The sequence below is a fragment of the Excalfactoria chinensis genome, chromosome 16, assembly GCF_039878825.1.
Source record: "Excalfactoria chinensis isolate bCotChi1 chromosome 16, bCotChi1.hap2, whole genome shotgun sequence".
Classification (NCBI taxonomy): Eukaryota; Metazoa; Chordata; class Aves; order Galliformes; family Phasianidae; genus Excalfactoria; species Excalfactoria chinensis.
The window spans coordinates 3,184,165-3,204,179 of record NC_092840.1 but is presented as its reverse complement, the minus strand read 5'-3'; the positions used below and the strand labels follow the sequence as shown (position 1 = coordinate 3,204,179).

The window sequence follows — 20,015 nt, the reverse complement described above, 5'->3', positions numbered from 1 at the left end:
CGGAAGAAGCCGTTAGCTTTGCGCAGTGGCAGTATCGTAGCCGATGAGGTTTATCCGAGGCGCGATTATTGCTAGTTGAAAACTTTTCCCAATACCCCGCCGTGACGACTTGCAATATAGTCGGCACTGGCAATTTTTGAGAGCCTCCCCGGAGGCTGATTTCTTGTGGTTAACGACAGAGCCTTAACGGAGAAGCTTCGCCGTCTGGGTGTTTGTTCGTTCTCACAATCATTACCTTGCGGTGTTCCCTCCCTCCGGGAGCTCCCGGCGGAGCTTGACGTGCCCGGTGGCAGCGGGGGGGGGAGGCTGAGCTCTGGGAACGCCCCTCCGGCGGGGAGAGCCCGGGTTTCCCGCGTGACGTCACGCCTGCTTTGCATAGCGCTTCCCAGCGTGCCTCGCTGCCGCCCGCCGCCCGAAACGGAGGTGTCGGTACAACCGGGGGCTGCGCTCCTCACGGTGACCTCGGGGCCGCGGGGCCGGGCGGGGGCGGCGGCAGTAAAGGCGGGGGGCCGGAGGCGGGGCGGGATCGCTCGCCGTGAGTGAGCCGGTGACCCCGGCGCCCGGGCTGGCGGCGGAGGGAAGCAACCATCAGCTTTGCGCAGTGGCAGTATCGTAGCCAATGAGGTTAATCCGAGGCGCGATTATTGCTAATTGAAAACTTTTCCCAATACCCCGCCATGACGACTTGAAATATAGTCGGCATTGGCAATTTTTGACAGTCTCTACGGAGACTGAACAGCTCTGGTACAAAAGCAGAAAAATCACATTTCTTTAGGAGTGGAACGAGCGGCTCTGCGGGGTGGGGAGGCTGCCTTGCGGAACCCACGCCGGAGCGCGGGGATCCCGTGCCGTGCTGTGCCGTGTCGTGCTGTGCCGTATTGTGCCGTGCCGTGCAGTACTGTGCTGTGCCGTTCCCGCCGCCAGGGGGCAGCCTCGGGCACACGCGGCGCCGCCGGGAGCGCGCGGGCGGCGTGCACGCGCGGGGGCGGGGCGGGAAAGTTGCGAGGCGCTGAGGAGAGCGGGCGGCGGCACCGGCACCATGGACGACCTCGGTGAGTTCCCGGCGCTCCCCGGCGGGCTGCGGGCGGCTCTCCGGCCGTGCGGTTCGGTCGGAATCCATGCCGTTGGCCGGGGCTCCCCGCGGGGCCGCGTCCCTCCCGCCGGCCGTTCGGGCCCGCACCCCCGGGGCACGGCTCAGCTCGGCCCGGTCCGGCCCGGCCTCGTCTGCCCGATCCCGTTCCGTGCTCGGGGTGCGGCTCGCGGAGCTCGGAGTCCCGCTCGTGGAAGCGCTGGGAGCGGGCTGGGGAGGGGCCGCAGCGCTGCCAGCCGCCTCCGGCAGAAAGCGGCCGCTGTGGGAGGTGAGGAACGGGGCGCCGAGGGGGCTGAAGGTCCGAGTTTGTCCCCTGTCGCTCCGCTGAGGCGTTGCTCGTTGTCACAAGTGGAAGTTGTACGATAAGTCTTGCGGGCGCTGCTCTGTCCCAGCAGCGTGGGTTCGTTGTCACGCTTACGCCGGTTCCTTCTCAGTTTTTGTGCCGTCTTTCAGGTTGGACGACATCTGCTGATCCTACAGCTACCAAAGGAACAAGAAAAGCTCTCTTTCTCTCTCCTGACTCTACAGGGTTTTTCTTAACAGAGCACGCCAGCTGCTTTCCCTCTGCAAATCGCTGCTACCGCCTTGCTTTGCCAAGGGCTCCCACCTTTTGGCTGCCAGGGGGAAGCTCTTCACACATAGAGTGGGGAGGTGCTGGAACTGCTGCCCGGAGAGGCTGTGGATGCCTCGATGTTGGAGGTGTTCGAGGCCAGGCTGGATGGGCAGCCTGGGCTGGTATGAAATGTAGAGGTTGGCCGCCCTGCCTACAGTATGGGGGTTGGAGCTTCATGATCCTTGAGATCCCTACCAACCCAAGCCATCCTACGGTAGGGATACATAAGTAAGGCGTAGCACTGTGCTGAGCTCATACACGGTGTAGGTTTGGTGTTGATGCTGCATAAAATCAGTTGAGATATCCCTGTGCTGCGCTTCCGTGTGCTGCAGAAGCTGCTGTTGTGCCTGGCTGGGTGTGAGGGAGCACCACGCAGTGCCAGGGGTGTCTCTGCTCCAACATCCCCCAGCTTATCGTAAATCTTTGGGCCATCCCGCTCCCACTGGAGGAATGGCGGCATGGAGCTGCTGAAGGAAGGAATGGCAGCATGGAGCTGCTGCAGGAAGCTGCGTCCCAGCAGCACAGGGAGCCGGGCCTGACCAAACTGCAGCAGCACATGGTGGGATGGGGGGGGGGTGGGGAGCTTGGGCAGCTGGCCAGCCTCACATTGCCTGCCCTCAGCCTGAGAGGAAACGCTTTGAGGACGTGCTTGGAGCTGGGCAGGAAGCTGGCTGTTGTGCGGATGGGTGTGGGTCCTAACAGGGAGTATTGCCTGTCCCCAGGCTCTGCAGTGTTGTTACGTGCTGTGCCCCCAGCAACAGGTGATCTGTCACATGCGTTTGCTTCAGGCAGATTGAGCTGCTGGATTATTCTTGGTTCCATGGCACTACCTTGGCTAAGTCATGTGCAGTGTTATTTATTTACTGAGAGCTCTGGCCGCTCCAATGCGAGGTGGTGCTGCTTTTAGAAGCTTGCTTTTGGAGGCGTTGAAATTCCCATTTACTGCTCAGTTATTTATTCAGACATTTTTTTTCCCCACTGGGTTTTGCAAGCAGAAACAAAACAGCATTGACTGAAGCTTGAGAGGGGTGTTCTGCAAAGTTGTTTCTGCTCCTTAATAAGAATGTATTTATGGTGGTGCTTTAGGCTGTGTGGAGACTGAGCTGTATGGAGGTATAGGAGGATGCTTCCTTTTGGAGAACGCCTGTCTAGCAACGTGGCTTTGAAGTTCTGGGCACAAAGGTTCAGAGTACAAGAGATTGTACTTTAAGAGCTGTCTCTCTCTAGGGAGCTTCCACCCACCCCATCTTCATGGCTCAACCCTCTCAAGGTCGGTTTGTGGGCACAAGGAGGGGGCTCAGTGTGCTCCTGCCTGCCACCTGTCCCAGCAGGTCTGTGCTGCTGGCCTCGTGGCCGCCTCTGAGTGTGCCTTCCATCTGCAGTCATACCTGGTATTGATTGGACTGAGCGTTCACTATGGGATTGCTGACAGTCAGCTGTGCCCCAGGAGCGGTGCTGGGGGAAGGGCTGCTCAGGTTGTTTGGTGCTTTCTGCTGGCTCGTGTTTCTGAGTGGTTCCTGGTGCTGGGCGAGAAGACTGCAAACAGAGCTACTGCTCTGCACAATGGGCTTCTGACTTGTTTCAGCTTCTTAGCTGTTCTGAGCCCTTGTAAAACAGGGGCTTCATTGTCCTGGGCAGCTCAGACAGGGAGTCCTCTGCCTCGAGCAGCGTGCGGTGCAGAGAGGCTTCCTTTCTTGCTGCTCTATTTCCATGGAAAGTCGGGACTCGGTGCTGTCTTTAGCTGCTTTGTCTCTGTCTGGGAGAGGTCAACTAACCCGGAGTGTTCAGCTGCCCTCCTGGTTAAAACTGAGCCTCTGACACCTTCTCACCCATTAGAGGAAGAAGTGAGAGTTCCATCTCAGCCTGCTCTCTCATGACGGGGGAATCGCGGCGCCTCCGTTTCTCTTGGTCCTTTTTTAGTCACCCACTTTCCCCTTAAGCTGCGTTGTATGAAACGTCAAGCTCCAGAAGGGTCGGAATTCTGAAGTCTGGCAGCGGAACAGGCGGTAGCAGCACAATTCTGGTGACACCGGGGGGGGGTTCTGACCCACTGCTGTGACAGAGATGTTTGAATCCCTTAAGCTGAGCCTGTGTGACAACAGTATGGCTGTGGGGGAGCAGGAAACAGCCTGCAGCCACCAAAGGGATCCATCAGAAGTGCTGTGTTAGCTGGCCGTGTTAGTTAGCTGGCCGTGTTAGTTAGCTGGCCGTGTTAGTTAGCTGGCCGTGTTAGTTAGCTGGCCGTGTTAGTTAGCTGGCCGTGTTAGTTAGCTGGCCGTGTTAGTTAGCTGGCCGTGTTAGTTAGCTGGCCGTGTTAGTTAGCTGGCCGTGTTAGTTAGCTGGCCGTGTTAGTTAGCTGGCCGTGTTAGTTAGCTGGCCGTGTTAGTTAGCTGGCCGTGTTAGTTAGCTGGCCGTGTTAGTTAGCTGGCCGTGTTAGTTAGCTGGCTGTGTTAGCCCAGAGCTCCCATGGCTTTGGAGAAAGCAGGAACGCATTCTGAATTCAGCCATGTTACCCTGGTGGGAAAGCAGTGTGTGTGAGCAGGATCCCAGCTCCCTGTTCTGCAGCTCAGGCTGTGCTTCCATCTGCGTGCTGCTCTGTGCCCCGTTCTGATGAGGAAGCTGTTAATGAACACGCTCTTCTGCTTCAGCTGCATGAAAGTGAAGCATTGTCCGGGGGAGCTTCCCTGTGTACAGCAGGAGGATGGGACACAGGGATCGAGCCTGGCCTGTCTGCGCTGAGTGAGGTCTGGTGGCACTCCCTGCAAGTATGGGATGCCATGGCTATTAGGCAATCGAATTTAAAGTGCTGAGTAGGGAACTGTGGAGACATTTGGGTCCCGTTCTTGTTTTTCAGCGTGTGTAACGTCTCGCTGTGTGCCTCATCCAGTTGAGTTTCAGATTGCAGCCAAAAATGGTGATTCCTGCTTCCCCAGCCATCGTGGGCTTCTGCTTACGTAGTGAGTGGGAACGGGGCTGCGGGGCGGCTCGGTGCATGTTGCTGACCTGCTGGAAACCAGCCCTGTCGCCCAGCCCAGACAGATGTGAGCTGCTGGCTTGGGAAGCAGGGCTCCCTTGCCCTGTGGTGGGGCAGCTGGATGCAGTGCAGGGGCTGGGCTGCAGCTGCGTTTTTTCCCATCTCCCTTCAACGTGGGTGCCAGGTCAGCTGGATCAGCAAGCTGATTGCTCTGCAAATTGTTAGAACTGGTTGGTTTTTAGCCAGGTCGGCTCCTTGCTCTTTATGACCGTGTGTTCACACAGAGCCACCCCACCACCAGGCTGTGGATGAGGCTGTGGGTGAGGCTCCTCTTTCAGCTGGAGCTGATGTTTGATTCAGTATAAAGCAACTATTTATCCACAGATCTGCCTCCAGGCGAATTGTTTTTGCATCTGTGCGACAGGGATGGCAGCTCCTTACCTGCACAGTGTGCTTCATGTTTATTGCCAGCTTTGTGTTTCTGAACCAGCTTCCCGCAGCCCCTCAGAACAGTCTCTCTTTCACGTTTCCCATCACTCCTGCTGGAAAAACACACAGCGGCAAGTTTGAGTTAGATTTAGACGTGTCTGTTCTCAGCCCTGTTTGTGTTCCCGTGCTGCCATTCTGATTGCTCATCCCTTCTGCGTCCCCCATCGGGGCAGCCTGTGAGCGGGGAGACATTTCCTTTCCCTTCCACGTTCCCCACAGCCGTTCTACTCAAAGTCTTTACCACAGACCGTCGTGAAGTCATTCAAAGAATGTCGTGTTCTAAAGATACACCAGAAAAAAAAATAACATATGACTGTATCACATCACTTGTCATTTCTTTCCCCCCCCCCCCCTTTCCCAGTTTGTGCTTGTTCTCATGGCAAATGGCACCAGAGCGGCACAGGCCAGCTGGCTGGGCTTTGTGGGCAGAGGTTCCGGAGCATTTGGACAGTTTGAAGTTATGTTTATAAATCCTCATAAAACAAACAAAGCATACTGGGAACAGCTTTGGTGTTCTTGGTGTTCCAGCCATAGGAGCTCGTGTCCCCGAGGTTACGTGCTTGTGCTGTTGAGGAATCTGGCGAGCATTTTTCTTTACTGCTCGTGTAAATGCAGCGGGCAGTGATTATTCTGAACTTACATGGGAAACTTATCTGAAGCTGCTGGAGGAAGCTCTGTGCTGCGGATCTGAGTGCACAGGACAGGCCCCAGGGGGAGGCAGCCAGCGCTGTTACTGCCCTGCTCCTTTCTCCTGCAGCACCCTGGGGCTGCCTCCTGCACCGTGAACAAGTTTAGTAGGGGTCATTTCCATGAGGCTGGAGTGTTGGAAGGCTTCAAATGCTGTTTGCCACGCTGCTGGTCACAGCACTCCTGTGCTTGGTGTGCAGGGCTCTGCAGGGCGGGCTGCTGAGCGTGGCTGGCTGGCAGAGTGCTGTGGCTGCATTGCTTGGCTTTTACTGTCCATTGCACTTGCTTCAAGCTCTAAACATTTTGCAAATGTTTAAAGAACATTTAATGAGAAGAAAAATGAAAGTTTTGCTCCAGGGGACGAACCTTCTGAGTGATGCTTTTTGGGTGGGGAATTGTGCTTTACATGGCTTAGCTGTGAAGACCACATGGGGTCTCCAGGAAGAAACCAGTCCCGTGTTTTTGTCACGGAATTGAGCTGGTGGATGGAATTAATCCACATCTGTCTGTATCTCTGTAGGATCTTTGTCTCCGTCTGTGCAGAGCAAGGTGAGCAGTGGCCTTCTGTTCCCTGCTGTAGGAAGCATGTGGTGGCTCATAGGCCGGGGCAGGGTCAGGTTTTCCTGAGAGTGGAAGAGGGCAAAGAAAACTGCAAGTAGGAAAGGTCAGGGGCTGGAGGGCTGTAAATGATTTGCTGAGGATTAGGAGTTTAATGCTGCCTCGTTGTAACCTCTTTGGGTCTGAACAAGTTCCAGGCTGCCTCTGAAAGGAGTTCTGTTCGATTGGAGCCACTTCATTGAACTGGGTCATCAGACAGAGGAGCCGGAGGCTGTTGGCATATAGCTGAGTTCTCCGATGCCCCGGGGGCTGCAATAAGACAGCAGCCTGCTGCCCGCCCTCACTGCCTGTCCTTTGGCCACCAGTTGTGTCTTTGTTCCCCATTTCTCAGGGTCAGAGGGTGCTGCTAGCAAATTGCCCTCCGGGGCAGGGGTGACCCTCAGAATGAGATGCTGAGGAGCAGCACTGTCAGGCTTTGCAGTTCTCCCTCTTGCTGGTTTGTGGGAGGCTCTTCTCAGGCCGTGTCGGCCTGGTTAGGCAATGTGAGACACAGCTGGAGCCGCTCTGTGTGCTGTGAGCAGCTCCAGCAGTTGGACTCCATCCCCATGGAGTGCCGGGCGCTGGGGGAGGGAGTGAGATGCCATTTTAGCCACGTCATGAGACCTCTTATCAGCAGCCAGCTCTGGCGTGGGTGGGTGAGCGGCGTGGCCAGAAGAAGCTGCCTCTTATTTCTGCTGTGAACTGTGGAGAGCTCAAACTGTCAGTCATGGACGAGCGTGTGGAGGTTGGGATGTGTTTGTCAGGTAGGTTCCTGTAATGTGGAGCTTGTAGCTGCCAGCATGTCCTGCTGGGGCTCTGGCAGGTTGGAGCTCTGCTGTCCTGCGCAGCTCTGTTGGCAGCACCTTGCCAGCACAGCTGCTGTGGCACACTGCTCCTCTGCTCCTTCACTGCTTAAATCTGATGCCTACAGCACCTTCTGTGTCAGGACTGTGCAGGGAGGCCTCGGCCATGCGAGTCTCAGAGCAAATCAGCCCAGTTAGCATTTGTTCTGCTGTAAGAGTTGGGCACAGGCACAACGTGACAGGTGCTAATTTGCCACCAAAGTACACAAACAGATCACTGTGGTCCCGCATACACGGGACCCCCCCCTTTGGGGCAGTTGGGGCCCATTGGGGTCCTCTGATGCTGCTGCCAACATGTGAAAGATGCAGGCTGTGGCCGGCCTGGCCAGCACTGCACCGGGCTCTGTGGCTCAGCGCTGTCCTGCCCTGCAAAGCTGGGGGCCGGGAGGTGCAGAGGAAGCTTTATGTCATTCTTGGCTGCCTTCTGAGTAATTGTTTGAATGCAATGGAATGCAGCGCGTTCAGAGCTTGCTTGGCAGAAACAGCTGTTTTTTAAAAAACGTTCAGTTTTCTGGGGAAGGGGTTGAGGTTCGTCTGCTTTCCAGCTGCTTCAAAGGGGTTAAATGTGGGTTTGCAGCAGAGAGAGGAATGGGATGTTGTCCTCAGGGAGGGGATGGCTGCACTGCTGTGTGTGTGTGGGGGATGATGTCCTCGTGCATGTAACGTGTAAGCTGTTGGGTCTGGTCCCTCTGGCTCTCGGTGTGATGTGCATGCCAACGTGGCTCTGAAGTGGATCAGGTTAATTTCAGAGCGATGTGAGTAGGTTTGTGTGTGCATAAGGCACGTATGCATTGAGGAACTCGGTAGGAAAATGAACGGGACTTCAGTTATCCCTGCTGCACCCGGTGCAGATTGTGATGGGTTGAGACAAGTAAAGTCAACTCAATTTTCAGCAAAGCAGAAACAGAGGAACCAGGAATCTCGACTTCTGCAAATGACTGTGAGAAATTGCCCCGGCTGTCTCAGCTGCCTGGTGATTTGTGCCTTAGGAATGGGTGGAGGGGCAACCAGAGATCCTGCTGAAAACCCTTTTTTAGAAGGTGGTTTGCAAAAGGATTTATTTCGTGTACCTACGGAGGGGGGTTATTCTTAACGCTGCTTCTATTTCAGCATTGCTGGCATTTCCATTTTTGGTCAGCTCTAGAGATTGGTCTCTTTTACTCCTCTTCTACCTCCCAAAATCTTTCTGCTCCGTTTCCATCATTATTTAATCGTGGTCTTCTGTGGTCATGAGTTCTCTTGTGAGCAAAGCAGCCTTCAGTTGTCAGAGTGAGGTGCTCCGATGCAAAGCACTGCGATGGAGATGTACCCTGTGGGCTTCTCTTGGAGATGGACTTCCAGTGGTGCTGCTTACCTGCTCTGTCTTTGGTTCATCTTTAGGTTTCTCTGGAGTGCTCATTGAAAACCTCCTCTTAAAGCTTCCTACCTGTTGTAGTCATAAGCATTACAAAGATCTACGTGACTGAAAGATGCTGCACGTTGTGTCGTCGTTTCCCCCTGCCCTGTTTGGGCTGTTTGCATCGTGCTGCTGGCAGTGCTTCGTGTAGCTCTGTTCCCAGTGATGACTTAATGTGTCTTGGCCTGGACAGAGCTCACCACTGCTTCCAAGTGTGCTCCTGCTCAGTTGCAGACAGCCCTTCCAGAAACCACAGCTTCCTAACTAGAGGGGTCCACCATTTTAAGCGTGTTTTCCTTTATGCTGGAAAAGGCCTTTGAGATCTCATTTGGTACCCGCAGTGGCTGAGATGTGCTGGGACCTCCTTTCTCCATGAAGGTGTTAGGTTTTGCAGTGTGATACCCCTTGGTTTTTAAGGGCAGGTTTGCATTTGTTGCGCTTTGCTTGCATTTACACTCTTCAGAGCTCTACTTGTTAAGTACTAGCAAGTTGCTGTGGTGGAATAAGCTCTGTCTTCCAAGTGTGCATGATGGTATCCCTCAGGTTGGGATTGTCTCAATGAGGCTGTACTGAACATGGATGTTGTGGCAGTGCCTCTTTAGCGTGCTGCCCTGTGCTGCTGGACTCCTGCTTGATAGCCAGAGGGTTTTGTATCTCATGGGCAGGATTTGTGCTTCTAATGCTTGTAATGAATTCGGAATTTGTACTAATATTTCTGTCCTTCATTTCATCATCTTTTATGGGTGTCTCAAGTTTTGTCATTGGCGCTTTGCCCGGCAGGGTCTATATTCAGATCTGTTTGTGCTGTTTGGATAGGATTTCCACTGTTTAAAAGATGCAGGGTTTTTTTCTTTCCTTAAGTTTCGTGTCTATTCTTGCACCACCGTGCAAATCTTCCATGTATTAGTTATAGGTCCACGTGCCTTCCTGTTTCTCTTACTTTTAATAAGGCAGATAATTAAGTTAGAATGTGCAAACTCCAACAGTGTTTTGTCTCTGGTTGAGTCCAAAGCCATTCTGTGTGCAGATGGATAAGGTGACAGCGATCTTCAGCTGGATGTGATGCTGGGTCTGAAATGGCCCGGTAGGAAGCTGTGCCAATGGGCTGGTTGACCCCTGCTGGGCTTCCATCTCCTGTGCCTTCTGCTGCCTCCTCTGCCAAGGGTCGTACCCCATCCTTTCTGCTGGTTGCTCTCCTCACTTCACTTTTCTAACTCTGAAGGAACAATATCTTTTTTTCTGGGGGGGAAGGGAATTGTATTCTGTTAAACTGGTTGGCAGAGGGGTCTCGTAAGAGCTGGAGCCAAGAGAAGTAAGTGGCAGCGGCGCACATCTGGAAAGGGAGAGTAAAACCTCTCCATTTTTGGCAGTGGTGAACTGTTAATTTGTCTTTCTGCATCTTGTGTAACTGTATCCTGAGCTCTGTGGTGCCCTGCTCCCCCGTAAGCCCTGATGTGATGTTTTCCTTCCCCGGATGAGTAGAATCAGCAGTTCCAAGTTGTGGCCTGCAAGTGGTAAGTGCTGCACAGCTGTGTGAGGGGTCCCATTAAATCCTCACATTCACCAACGTCTCATTTCCACCTGGGGGCCCTGAAATTACAAGTGAAGGAGGGCTGGCGTGGCTCAAAGGTTTGGAAGCTACTGCTGTTTTGGCACACCTCGTGGCACTAGGCTCCTGCTTAGAAACCCCCCTGAAGGGTGATCTGCTACTCATCAGTGCTTGCTGCAGCTTGGTGCTGCCTACAGTTATGCAAATGCAGTCCACCCAGGTCTTAAAAAATGCCATTAAAATGCCTGTCCTCCTTTCAGTGGGCACACAGAAGGTTGCTTGGAAGTATCTGGCTGCCCCATCCCTCCGCTCTCAGCTGTTTAGTCCAACACATACAGTGTCTGGCACACAAGTGATGGGGGCTTGTTTCACTCCTGCCTGCAGTGCTTGCAGTCTGTGCGGTTCTCTGCCTCTCTGTTCTCTGGGAAGACCTGGGAACGATTTGCCTGCTCCAGGTTGCTGGAGTGTGCTGGAGGAAGAAAGCTGCTGGTCTGCTGCAGGAGGCGTGTGGCGTTCACTCCTGGCATCTGCACGTGGGAAGGAGAGTAAGAGGTAGAGGGAACCCTTCCTTTGGCTGCAGATAGACTTACGACCATGTATTGATTACGTGGCATCACTGCGGTGTATCTAGCTTGAAGAGAGCAGCGTGGGTGAGGTGTGGCAGCCTGCGGAGCAGCACCGTCTGACCGAGGGCTGTGGATCTGCGTGCTGCTCCAGCAGGAAGGGTCTGGTTCCTCAGATAGCTGCTGCACTGAGCCCCTCTTCCTGCCGGACTACAAGGGAGCTGGTCTTTGGATCAGCCTTGGCCGTGGGAAGTTGTCCCTGTGGGGTGAGCTCAGTGCTGCTTGTTTGGTTTTCGGGAATGTTTTTTGTTCTTTTGGCAGAGGAGGAGCAGATCTTGTTGGATTCTGTTCGGAATGTTGATCCCTGTTTCTAGAAACGTTCTGAAGGAAACCAGCAGCACGTAGGAATTCCTATGGCGTGCATGGGGAAGCCTCGATCGCCCTTTTGCCTGAGAGGGGTAGAAAGGGTACTAACATTTGAATGTGTTGCCGATTCATTTTTTCTTCAGCTTTCTTCCTCACGGGTGCTGGCAGCGACTCAGCCCAGGTCGGCACTGAGCTGCTCTGCCACATGTGTAAAATACATACACACGTCCCGACCTGTCCCATTGAAGTCAGCTGGGTTTGGCTGAGCCCACGTCCTTCAGTTTTGTGGGTGCCTCCCGGAGGCAGTGAGGTCAGCGCTGGCCATTTGCTGGTGCCTTTGTCTGGGACTTCCTGGAAGTGCCCGAGGAGCTGCATGCTCTCAGGCTGAGCTCAGAAATAGATGTTGCACAAGAAGAGCAGCGCTGGGAGGGCAGTGTCAGAGACTGTGCTTACCCTCCTTGGAGACCAAAGCTGTTTCCAATTTGGTGGTTGAGGGAGCGAGACAACCTCATTTGTGCAGATTGTTGCTTCTCTTCTTCAGGGGGCCCAGCTGTAACATCCTGTATGAACATCAGTTTGTTTGCTCTCTGGAGGAGAGGCTTCTGACCAAGACATGGTGGCAGGTGGGGTTCGCAGCTGGCAACAGAGTGAGGCTGAGAAATTCCAACTTAAGTATTTTTAGGACAGGCCTGAGAGGCAGACTTGCTTTCTATTCTGATATAACATGGACTTGCCATGCTAAATTGGGCTGCTTGCTGCTGTGGGTCAGCTCCACTCCTGTATGGCAGACGATTCTTCTCACTGTCGGGGACTTGTGAGTGTTGTGATTTGTGGTCCCCGTCAGAGTTTGGGTGCTGTGGCTGCAGGCTTTGCTGCGAGTTGCAGCCTGTTGTATCGATGCCACATGGAATTCTTGGAGCTTCGGGTTTAAGGTGTGGAGCTGTCAGCTGCTGTAATAGAAAAACCTGGCTGAAGACAGCCCGCACTTCTGCTGTGAGTGCTGTAACGTGGGCAGGCGGTCATCTGGGGGCTGCTCCTCACTGGCAGCCGTGAGCTGAAGCACTGAGTGAAATCTGGTCGAGTCTCTGCAATACGTAGAACACTTCCCAACTTCTCTTGTGCAACCTTCAGCTTCCCAGTTCAGAAAGCCACAGCGCTGCCTTGTGCTCCTCACCAGCGTGCGAGCCGTGGGGTGGGCTCTGCTGCTGTGCGATGGGATGTGCCGGGGCTGTGACTTGCCAACTCTTTCCATGCTTCTCCTGATTCCTCAGTAGACTGTTCATAGAACGGCAGAAGAATTTTTTGACTTAAACTTGTCCATTTTTGGTAATTGTTTCCTGTTGTTTAGGATTCAGCTCGAGAGCGCAGTGAATCAAGAAGGGAAGGAACCACGCAAGCGATTGTGTTCTCTGGCAGCTTCCCCCAGCTGTGCCACAGAGGAGTTGAGGTTTGAGCTGCTGGACTCTGGTGGCTCCAACACGAGAACCAGTCGTCTGCCCAGTGAGGTGGGGTGTGAGTTCAGCTTAAGGCTCCGGGCCTTAACATAGGGTGTTTTTTCCTGGGATGAGCTGAGGTTGCTGCTCAGGGCTGTAAATTTAAGCAGTGGAGTATAAGAGGTCTCTTTTCACTTCTAGTGTGGGGAAAACTGTGCTATTTAAAAGTGGATGTGGTTTGTGACAGGAAGTGACTCCTCCTTCCCACCCTCCCTGGGACTTTCTGGCAATGAGAAATGAATAGGAGGTCTCACATTTGGGTGTGAGCAGGCTGAGAAACCAGAGCTGTGGAGGTGGTGTTGGTGGGCTCAGGTGTTGCTCCCTGGAGGAGAGCAGAGCAGACCTGAGCAGCCAGGTTAGGCTGTGTCTATCCAGCCCCACTTTGCTCTAGCTGTCTTTGGATCTACACAGCCATTGAGAGATTGTTTCCAAGAGTGATGGATTGAGGATAACTGGGAGAGCTGGAAAAGGCTGTTCCGTTTGGCTGCAGGGAGTTCCATTCCGGTCACATACAGGAAACAAAACCATGTTTCCTTCTGGACGTGTGTCCGATAATCTTCCTGCTCTTCTTATTTTCTGGTGCACCAACTGCATCCCTTCTGAAAGGAGATGATACTTAAGTCACAGACCACCTCCAGTGTGAGAATGCTCAACAAACGTCTTCAAAGCGTTGAAGATGATGTGAAACATCTCAGGAGTGTTCTGAGATAGCAGAAGGGCCGTGAAGGTTTTTCTAGGGAGGTCAAAGGGAGGCAGAATGACTGTGAGTGCTTCATTTCCCTCTGCCTGAGCTGGGGTCTCACATATTGTTCAAGAGCTAAATGGAAAAGCTTCTGTTCCCACAGGAGAATCTGCTGTGGTTCCTTCATGCAGGACTGTAGGCCAGGGAACGCTGTGGGTTTGTGTGGTTTCATCCAGGAAACTGTGCTGACACGGATCTTCAAGGCGGTTGCTGTGTCTGTCAGCCTGCCCGCTGCAATGCTGATCCCATGCCCTGTGGGTCGGGGTGAGGTGAGGTTACCTTCCTGCCAACCCTGGGCTGGAAGGGTTCCCCATCCTGTGGCATCAGTGCTGCAAGAGGTGGTTGGGGATGCTGCCTCCAGGCGTGGAGCCCTGAGTCCCTGGGGCTTCTGGTGCCTCCTGCAGGCAGCTGGCTGCCCTCAGCAGTGCCTGTGCCCTTGGAAGCCTCTTTGGCTGCACAGGAGCAGGCTGTCCTCGTGATGCTGGCAGGCTGGCTCCATCAAAACGCTGACGCTGCCCCCTTGCCGAGGTTACCGGGCAGTTGCGTGGCACAGTGAAATGCTTCTGTTATTTGGTAGGAAGTGGTGTGGTGGGTTTCAGGAAGGATCTTGTGCTGACCTCTGTGTTTTCTCAGAACAAGCACACACTACTCTCTCACCTCCGCCCCTCAGAAGGATCCCATAGCAGTGCGAGCTCACTTAATGCCTTCTCTTGTAGCATGCTGAGTTGGCGTTTCTTCAGAGTTTTATGGGAGAGGGTTGGTTGTCTGTGTCAAAAGCTAATGCTTGAGCACTGTGGGACATGCTTGGTGTTAGCAGAGCTGCACCAGTCAGGCTGTATGCTGCATAGCCCTGCTGGAGCCCTGTGGGGCTGCAAAGCCCGTGTCAGGGATAGTGGTTGGTAGTGGTGAGGGCCATCTGAGTTTCGGAGCATCAGAGTTTGTCTGCTCATTGTAACTGTTTCAGGCTGCGTTTGCTGTGGTCTGCATTGTCGGCACAGGGTAATGATGGGAATGGGACAGGAGGATGGGGGATTTCTTTCAGCTGGATGATGCTGGATTTCAGTTTGTGCTCTGGACAGTTTGGTACATGGAGGTGCAGCATTTCCTGCTTCTACCAGACTGTTTATTCTGTCTGTTTAGAGAAGAGCTGGATTTTGGCGTCACGCTCTTCAAAATGTTTTCTAGGAGCTGCTTTAGTTGCAGAGAGGCCGGGGATGGGCTTCCAAGAACCGGGTGAGTTTATCTAGAATGAATAACTTCAGCAGGGTGGAGAGGCTGTGTTGGTGGGGAAGTGTCTGACTGTGGGCTCAGGGGTAGCGTGAGGCTGCACACCCTGCCATAAGCTTGGACTCATCCTCACACCCCAGGTGTGCAGGGAGCCAACAGACAGCTACCGAAATAGTGTCGGACTACTTGCACAGCCCTGCAGCCCTGTGCTTGGGGTGGTGGTGGTGCATGTTAGCTGGCCACAAGCCCTGGGTTGGACTCTCTGCTGTGGGGCTCAGTGGTAGGGACAGGAAGCCACAGCCACTGCTGCAGCTGATTGTCCAGACTGCACCTTGGCGTGGTGTCTAACCACTGCCAGCAAATGTCTAATTAGAGCTGGCTGTGTGGGCTGCTGCCCTGGGGAAGGCTGGTGGGTTTAGCTGTGTTCTGGTTGTGGCATGGGTGGGATTCGTGGTGGCCGCCACCAGGTGCTGCTGGAAGCAATTCTGTCTGTCACAGTACGAGCTCTTGTGGAGCCTTGGGTGCCTCTGCCATCCACCCTTACATCTAAGGGGAACCGTTAGCTTCAGGGAATTGTGAAGCTTTGGGGATTTTCACCTGATGCCCTCTGTTGGAGCTGCCCATGCCATGTGCTGACAGCAGTCCTGCTGTCCCTCTTACCCAGCGCTGTCACTCGCTGCCACTGCATTTTTTACCTGGAAGTTAATGCCCATATTCACCTGTTCACGTTTGTTCAATTTCTTACAGTTCTCCTCTATTGCATTAAGTCACATTTACCATTGAAAAGGAGATGGCTGACAGCAGTGCTGCTGTTCTGGGGCTCCTGCTGACGCCTGAAGGCAGTGAGTAGTTGAGCAGCAAGGCTCCTGCAAGTCCTCGGGATGCAGTTTCAAGCACTGCACATGATTCTTCTGAAAGGCCATTTAACAGGATAAATATACCCAAGCTCCCCATTCCTTTGCAGTTACTCACAATGTAAATCTGTCTTGCCAAGGGTTGGGTTACTGCCCTGAGCTGTCTCCCTGTATGTGAGCTGGCTTTGCTGGAGCTGAGGGAGGGAAGACTCACTCGACCCTAAGATTTTTCAGATTTGGATTCCAGGATTTAGCAGAAAAGGCTGCTTGGATGAATGTGGGAGCTCAGGGTTTGGTTCTGAAGGTGGTTCCCCTCATTGTCTTTAAGGCAACAGCAGAAATCTAGGACCTGAATTCAGCATCTTAAGCTATGAAGAAAAAGTGGCTGGAGAATGGCTTGTCGTTCTGCACATGAGGATCTGCAGCTGGTCTTACGCCAGGGGACACAACTATGACACGTTGTCCATGTCCTCATTTACACCAGTAATTACAGCTATTTTGCTTTCTATTTCCATTTGCCAAGTCAGTGGCAAACCTACTGCTGCCTAACCCAGGGGAATGTGGTGTGGTTCTGGTTGTGTGGGCAGGAATGGCAGAGGTGCAGCCACCTACACTGCACTGTGCTGGGAGAAGTGCTGCAGCATGTGCTCACACATCTCACCCCAACGTCCTGGTGTGCCTGGGCTGTCAGGGACACGTGGCAGGGTGATGCTGGGAGGTGGAACTAAGTCTGAATGCTGCAGCATAGGCTCCATGTGGTGGCCAGGTGAGGAATCCCATCTCTAGCACTGCTTGCTTTCCAGATGCCTCTTGTTTGAAGCAGAGCTGCAGGCAGTGTGTGGTTTGATGGCTGTGCATAAGTGGCTTTCAGCTGCTGAACGTGGAAGGCTGATATATGGAGCACGTGAAGCATCTTGCCTCAACTGTGTGTCCGTTTCCTTCCCAGCAGATAGGATGAAGAAGAAAATGTGACCACTACCTTTTGATCTGCTTGCTGCACTGGTGATGCTCCAGTGTGTTGTGTCAGCACGGCGCAATGGCTCATCTTCAGCCATGAACTCCACGTGGAAAGCCCAGGTGGTTTTCTCTCTTCTGGCACTAATGCTGGCATCTTTGTGCTGAGGTTCCTGTGTTTCCAGCCCTCTGAGTCTGGAGTCGTGCTGGACACTGGGTACAGAAGGCTTCTCTTTAATAGGCAAAAGCAAACTTACCTATTGCTGATGGGCAGGAAGGGATTTGTCAGTGCCTTGTTATGCACTGGTTTGTGATGCGTTCTGCCTCGCTGTGCCCCCTCAGCCTGGGAGCAATTCTGATGTGCATGGAAGACACAGGGAGGGGGGGAGGGCCCCAGCAGCATGCTTTGCATGTAGGAAGATGCGCATCAATATCTTTTCTCACCACCTCACTATCTGTTAGGCAGGGCTGAGCACAGCTCAGATTTATAGAGAAGGGAGTTACTGTATTCATCACTACAAAGGGTCCCCTGTTAGTCATCAGCTCTCTGCCTCAGGGCTGTGCTGTGCTGTGACCCCAGGTGGGCATTACTGCTCTGTATCAGATGAAATCGAGGAATGTTCCCTGGGGCTGCACGTGGTTCAGAGCATTCAGAGCACAGCAAGTGCTGACATGCAGGGATGGTGCAGGATCCTGTGCTGGGAGTGCATGAGGTGTGCTCAGGGACACGTGGGGTACCTCTGGAGATGAGTGCCCTTCTCAGTGCAACTTGAGCTGCTGAGTGGGGCTTCCCCTAAGGTGCTGCCCTGCTCTTTCATCTTGCTGCTCGTCTTGGTGCGAGGGTTTTTTCTGGAGAGTTCAGTGCACTGGACATCAGGTAGCTTTCCCTCCATCCTCTGACTTTGCAGAGCATGTTGTGCTGCAGTTTCATTCCCAGGCTGAGGGATGGGCAGGGCTTTGGTGGGGGCTGGCAGCAGTGCAGCCGGTGTTAGGAGCCACTCATCTGTACCTAATGCATCTGCAGAGCTGTGTGTGGGAGCGGAAGGCCAGGATCCCAAAAACCCCATAGATAATAATGACTTTTCTTGCACAAGGGAGAGCCAAACGTGCCCAGACCTCTAGATGCCTCGCAGTGCTGTTTGGTAGTAAATTATCAGCCATGATATCACTCTTTAACTGTCCCACCTCCCCAGGAAACACAGCATAGAAATGTCACTTCAAGGTGAGTGCAGCTGTCCTCCCACAGCAGGCAGGATGTGGGCTGGGCAGCCCACTGGCTGGACTGTGATTTCCCTTGTGTATGTGAGTTCTGGGTCCTGCAGTGGAGGGAAGAACGCTCTTCTGTGCCTCTCCCACATCTGCAGGGTGCTGTGCTGAGCAGTACCAAGCCGTGGTGCACCCTGGGGTGCCTTGTGTGCAGCACACGGTGAGCTGGGGCTTTGTGGCTCTGCTGGTATCGAGTGTCCCTTGCTCTTTCACACCCCACTCCGTAGCACAGGAGCGCTGACAGAAGGCTTCAGTGTGACCAGGTGAGGTGCATCAGTGCCAAGCCAGCTGCTGCCACCCGAGGTTCCAGCTCCATCCTTACAGGCTGCGTGGTGCCCTCTGACGGCTGTGTGGCTCCATTCAGGTGTGCCCTGTGGGCTGTGTGGCGCTGAGTGGCTGATGGATGCCTCCTGCAGCTCTGTGCCGCGGAGTCGCCTTGGGATGGAGAACTTCATTAGCTGAGAAATCAATAGAGCCTTTAATGTTTCTGTGTGAGAATTGAGTATTTCTATTTGTGGAGCAGTCGCAAGGCACAGCACCTTTGCTACAGTCTGAGTTAGGGCTGTCTGGTCCCTTTTGTGAAAGAAAGATAGGGAGCAGCAGCTCTTTGTTTTTATTTCCATCAGTAAAACTCCCTTCTTTGCTCCTTCCCTCGCCTTATATTACGTTCTGATAATTGGAATTGGTCCAGAAGAGGGCACGTGTGACTGGAAACAGAAATGGGGACGAACGTGGGTGGGGAAGAGCTTCCTTCCATCGTGGCAGTGAGCTCAAGGAGGAGCAACCCGGCTCCAGGCACAGCAGGCAGGTAAGCACAGGGAGAAAGGCTTTGCAGAACACGGGGTGGGCGATGAAGGTGAGGGATGCTGTGCCACAGGGGAAGCCAGGCGTGTGTGCATTCCTGAAGCTGCCCTGGCATCAGCTGGGAAGTTGAGTACAGTTGCAGTATAACCCTCCAACTGCGTGATTCCTCTCCAGCCTTTTCTCCTCCCTCTGCTTCCTGTTCCTCAGTTCTGCCTTGTTTGCTCAAGTCAGGAAGGGGGGAGGGAATGGGGGAAGTTAATCATTAAACTGCAATGTCTCCTTAACTCCTTCGCAGCCTGAGAGCAGAATGCTCCTGGCATTGCCAGACCCCTCTTCTGCAGGCTTGCTGGAATGAACCACTGCATTTAGCCGAGCTCCCTTCTGTGCCATTAGTAACACAGAGCTGTGTTTCAGCCCAAGGGACCATTCAGCAGAGGGTGCTGAGCTGAGGAGGTGAACTGTGTGGTGAGATGGTGTCTGTGTGTCCTGCAGGGCAGGCTGGGGGCAGAGGGTGAAAAAATCACTTGGGTCCCAATATGGGGCTGGATGAGCCATACAACCTCATGAGATTGTTACTTCCTGGTAGAGTTGGATTTGCTTTTTGTCATTGGTGGGGAGAAGCAAAAGCCACACCTTCTTGGGTAGCACTTCTGCTGGTTGTGTGCACAAAACCTCCAGCCACAGGACCAGGCTGACAAAACTGCAGCTCTTCAGCGTTCTCCTGAGGTATGTCTGTGCCTTCCGCTCTGCAATCCACCGGCTGCTCTTTCACTTAACAAGAAGATCAAGCTCACTGTCTCCCAGCTGCAGCAAGCTGCATCCCTTTGGAGAGTCTGCTCCTGGGCTATTTTGGTCCCCTGGGGAAGATGCCTTTGGTTTAAATGATTTTTGGAGCATCTTTCTGGCTAAATGAAAGGTGCGTGGAGTTAATTTAACTCAGTATTTAATTTGCTAATAGGGAATTTGTTATCCGCAGGCAGAACTGCTCTTTTTTTTGTTGTTGTTGTTCTCTTATGATGCTTTGCTTTGTGGAAGAGTTGAATATAAAAGCAGCACCTTTCTGTCTTGTAATGCGATGATGCTGTCCTCCATTTGACCCTTTAATATATTTTTGGAGGCTTGCTAAGTGCCTTGGCTGCACTGAGGAAGTGGCTTTGGGCTGACGGGTGCCAGCCCCTGGGAGCTGGTAGGCAGCCATTAGGGTGAGCTGGTTCAGCTCCTGGTTCTGCTGCCTCCTGGTTACTTCAGCTCCCTGCCACCCCGCCTGCAGGAGGCTGCTGGGACCCTCAGCCCCACAGTCTGGGAGTTGAGTTCCATGTCGGGCATGGGGGAAGGGCAGCTCCTGCTCACTGAGGCTGCTCTGACAGCTGGGTCTGTGTGTGGGGCGGAGGGGCCTTCCCAGGGCCTCTCCTCCAGGTTTGCCCAAGTCGTGTGGCTGGTGTCTGGCTGAGCTCCACGTCGCCGCAGGGTCCTACCAGGTATGAGCTG

At 53.7% G+C, this 20,015-nt stretch overlaps 1 protein-coding gene and 2 non-coding genes across 4 annotated transcripts in view; all 3 read left to right on the top strand.

The window, feature by feature from the left end:
• Positions 1-14: 14 nt before the first annotated feature.
• On the top strand, positions 15-155 carry LOC140259852 (U4 spliceosomal RNA). The gene has a single exon (XR_011905463.1). It is a non-coding gene; the product is annotated as a U4 spliceosomal RNA (small nuclear RNA).
• Positions 156-590: 435 nt separating this feature from the next.
• Positions 591-731, top strand: LOC140259851 (U4 spliceosomal RNA). Its single transcript, XR_011905462.1, has one exon. It is a non-coding gene; the product is annotated as a U4 spliceosomal RNA (small nuclear RNA).
• Positions 732-960: 229 nt separating this feature from the next.
• PXN (paxillin) overlaps positions 961-20,015 on the top strand; it is a 38,016-nt gene continuing 18,961 nt past the window's right edge. For both annotated transcript variants that reach the window (XM_072351384.1, XM_072351383.1), the window contains exon 1: positions 961-1,052. In XM_072351384.1, coding sequence (XP_072207485.1) covers positions 1,040-1,052 — 13 coding nt within the window. In that variant the 5' untranslated portion in view covers positions 961-1,039. The remainder of the gene's footprint in view (positions 1,053-20,015) is intronic.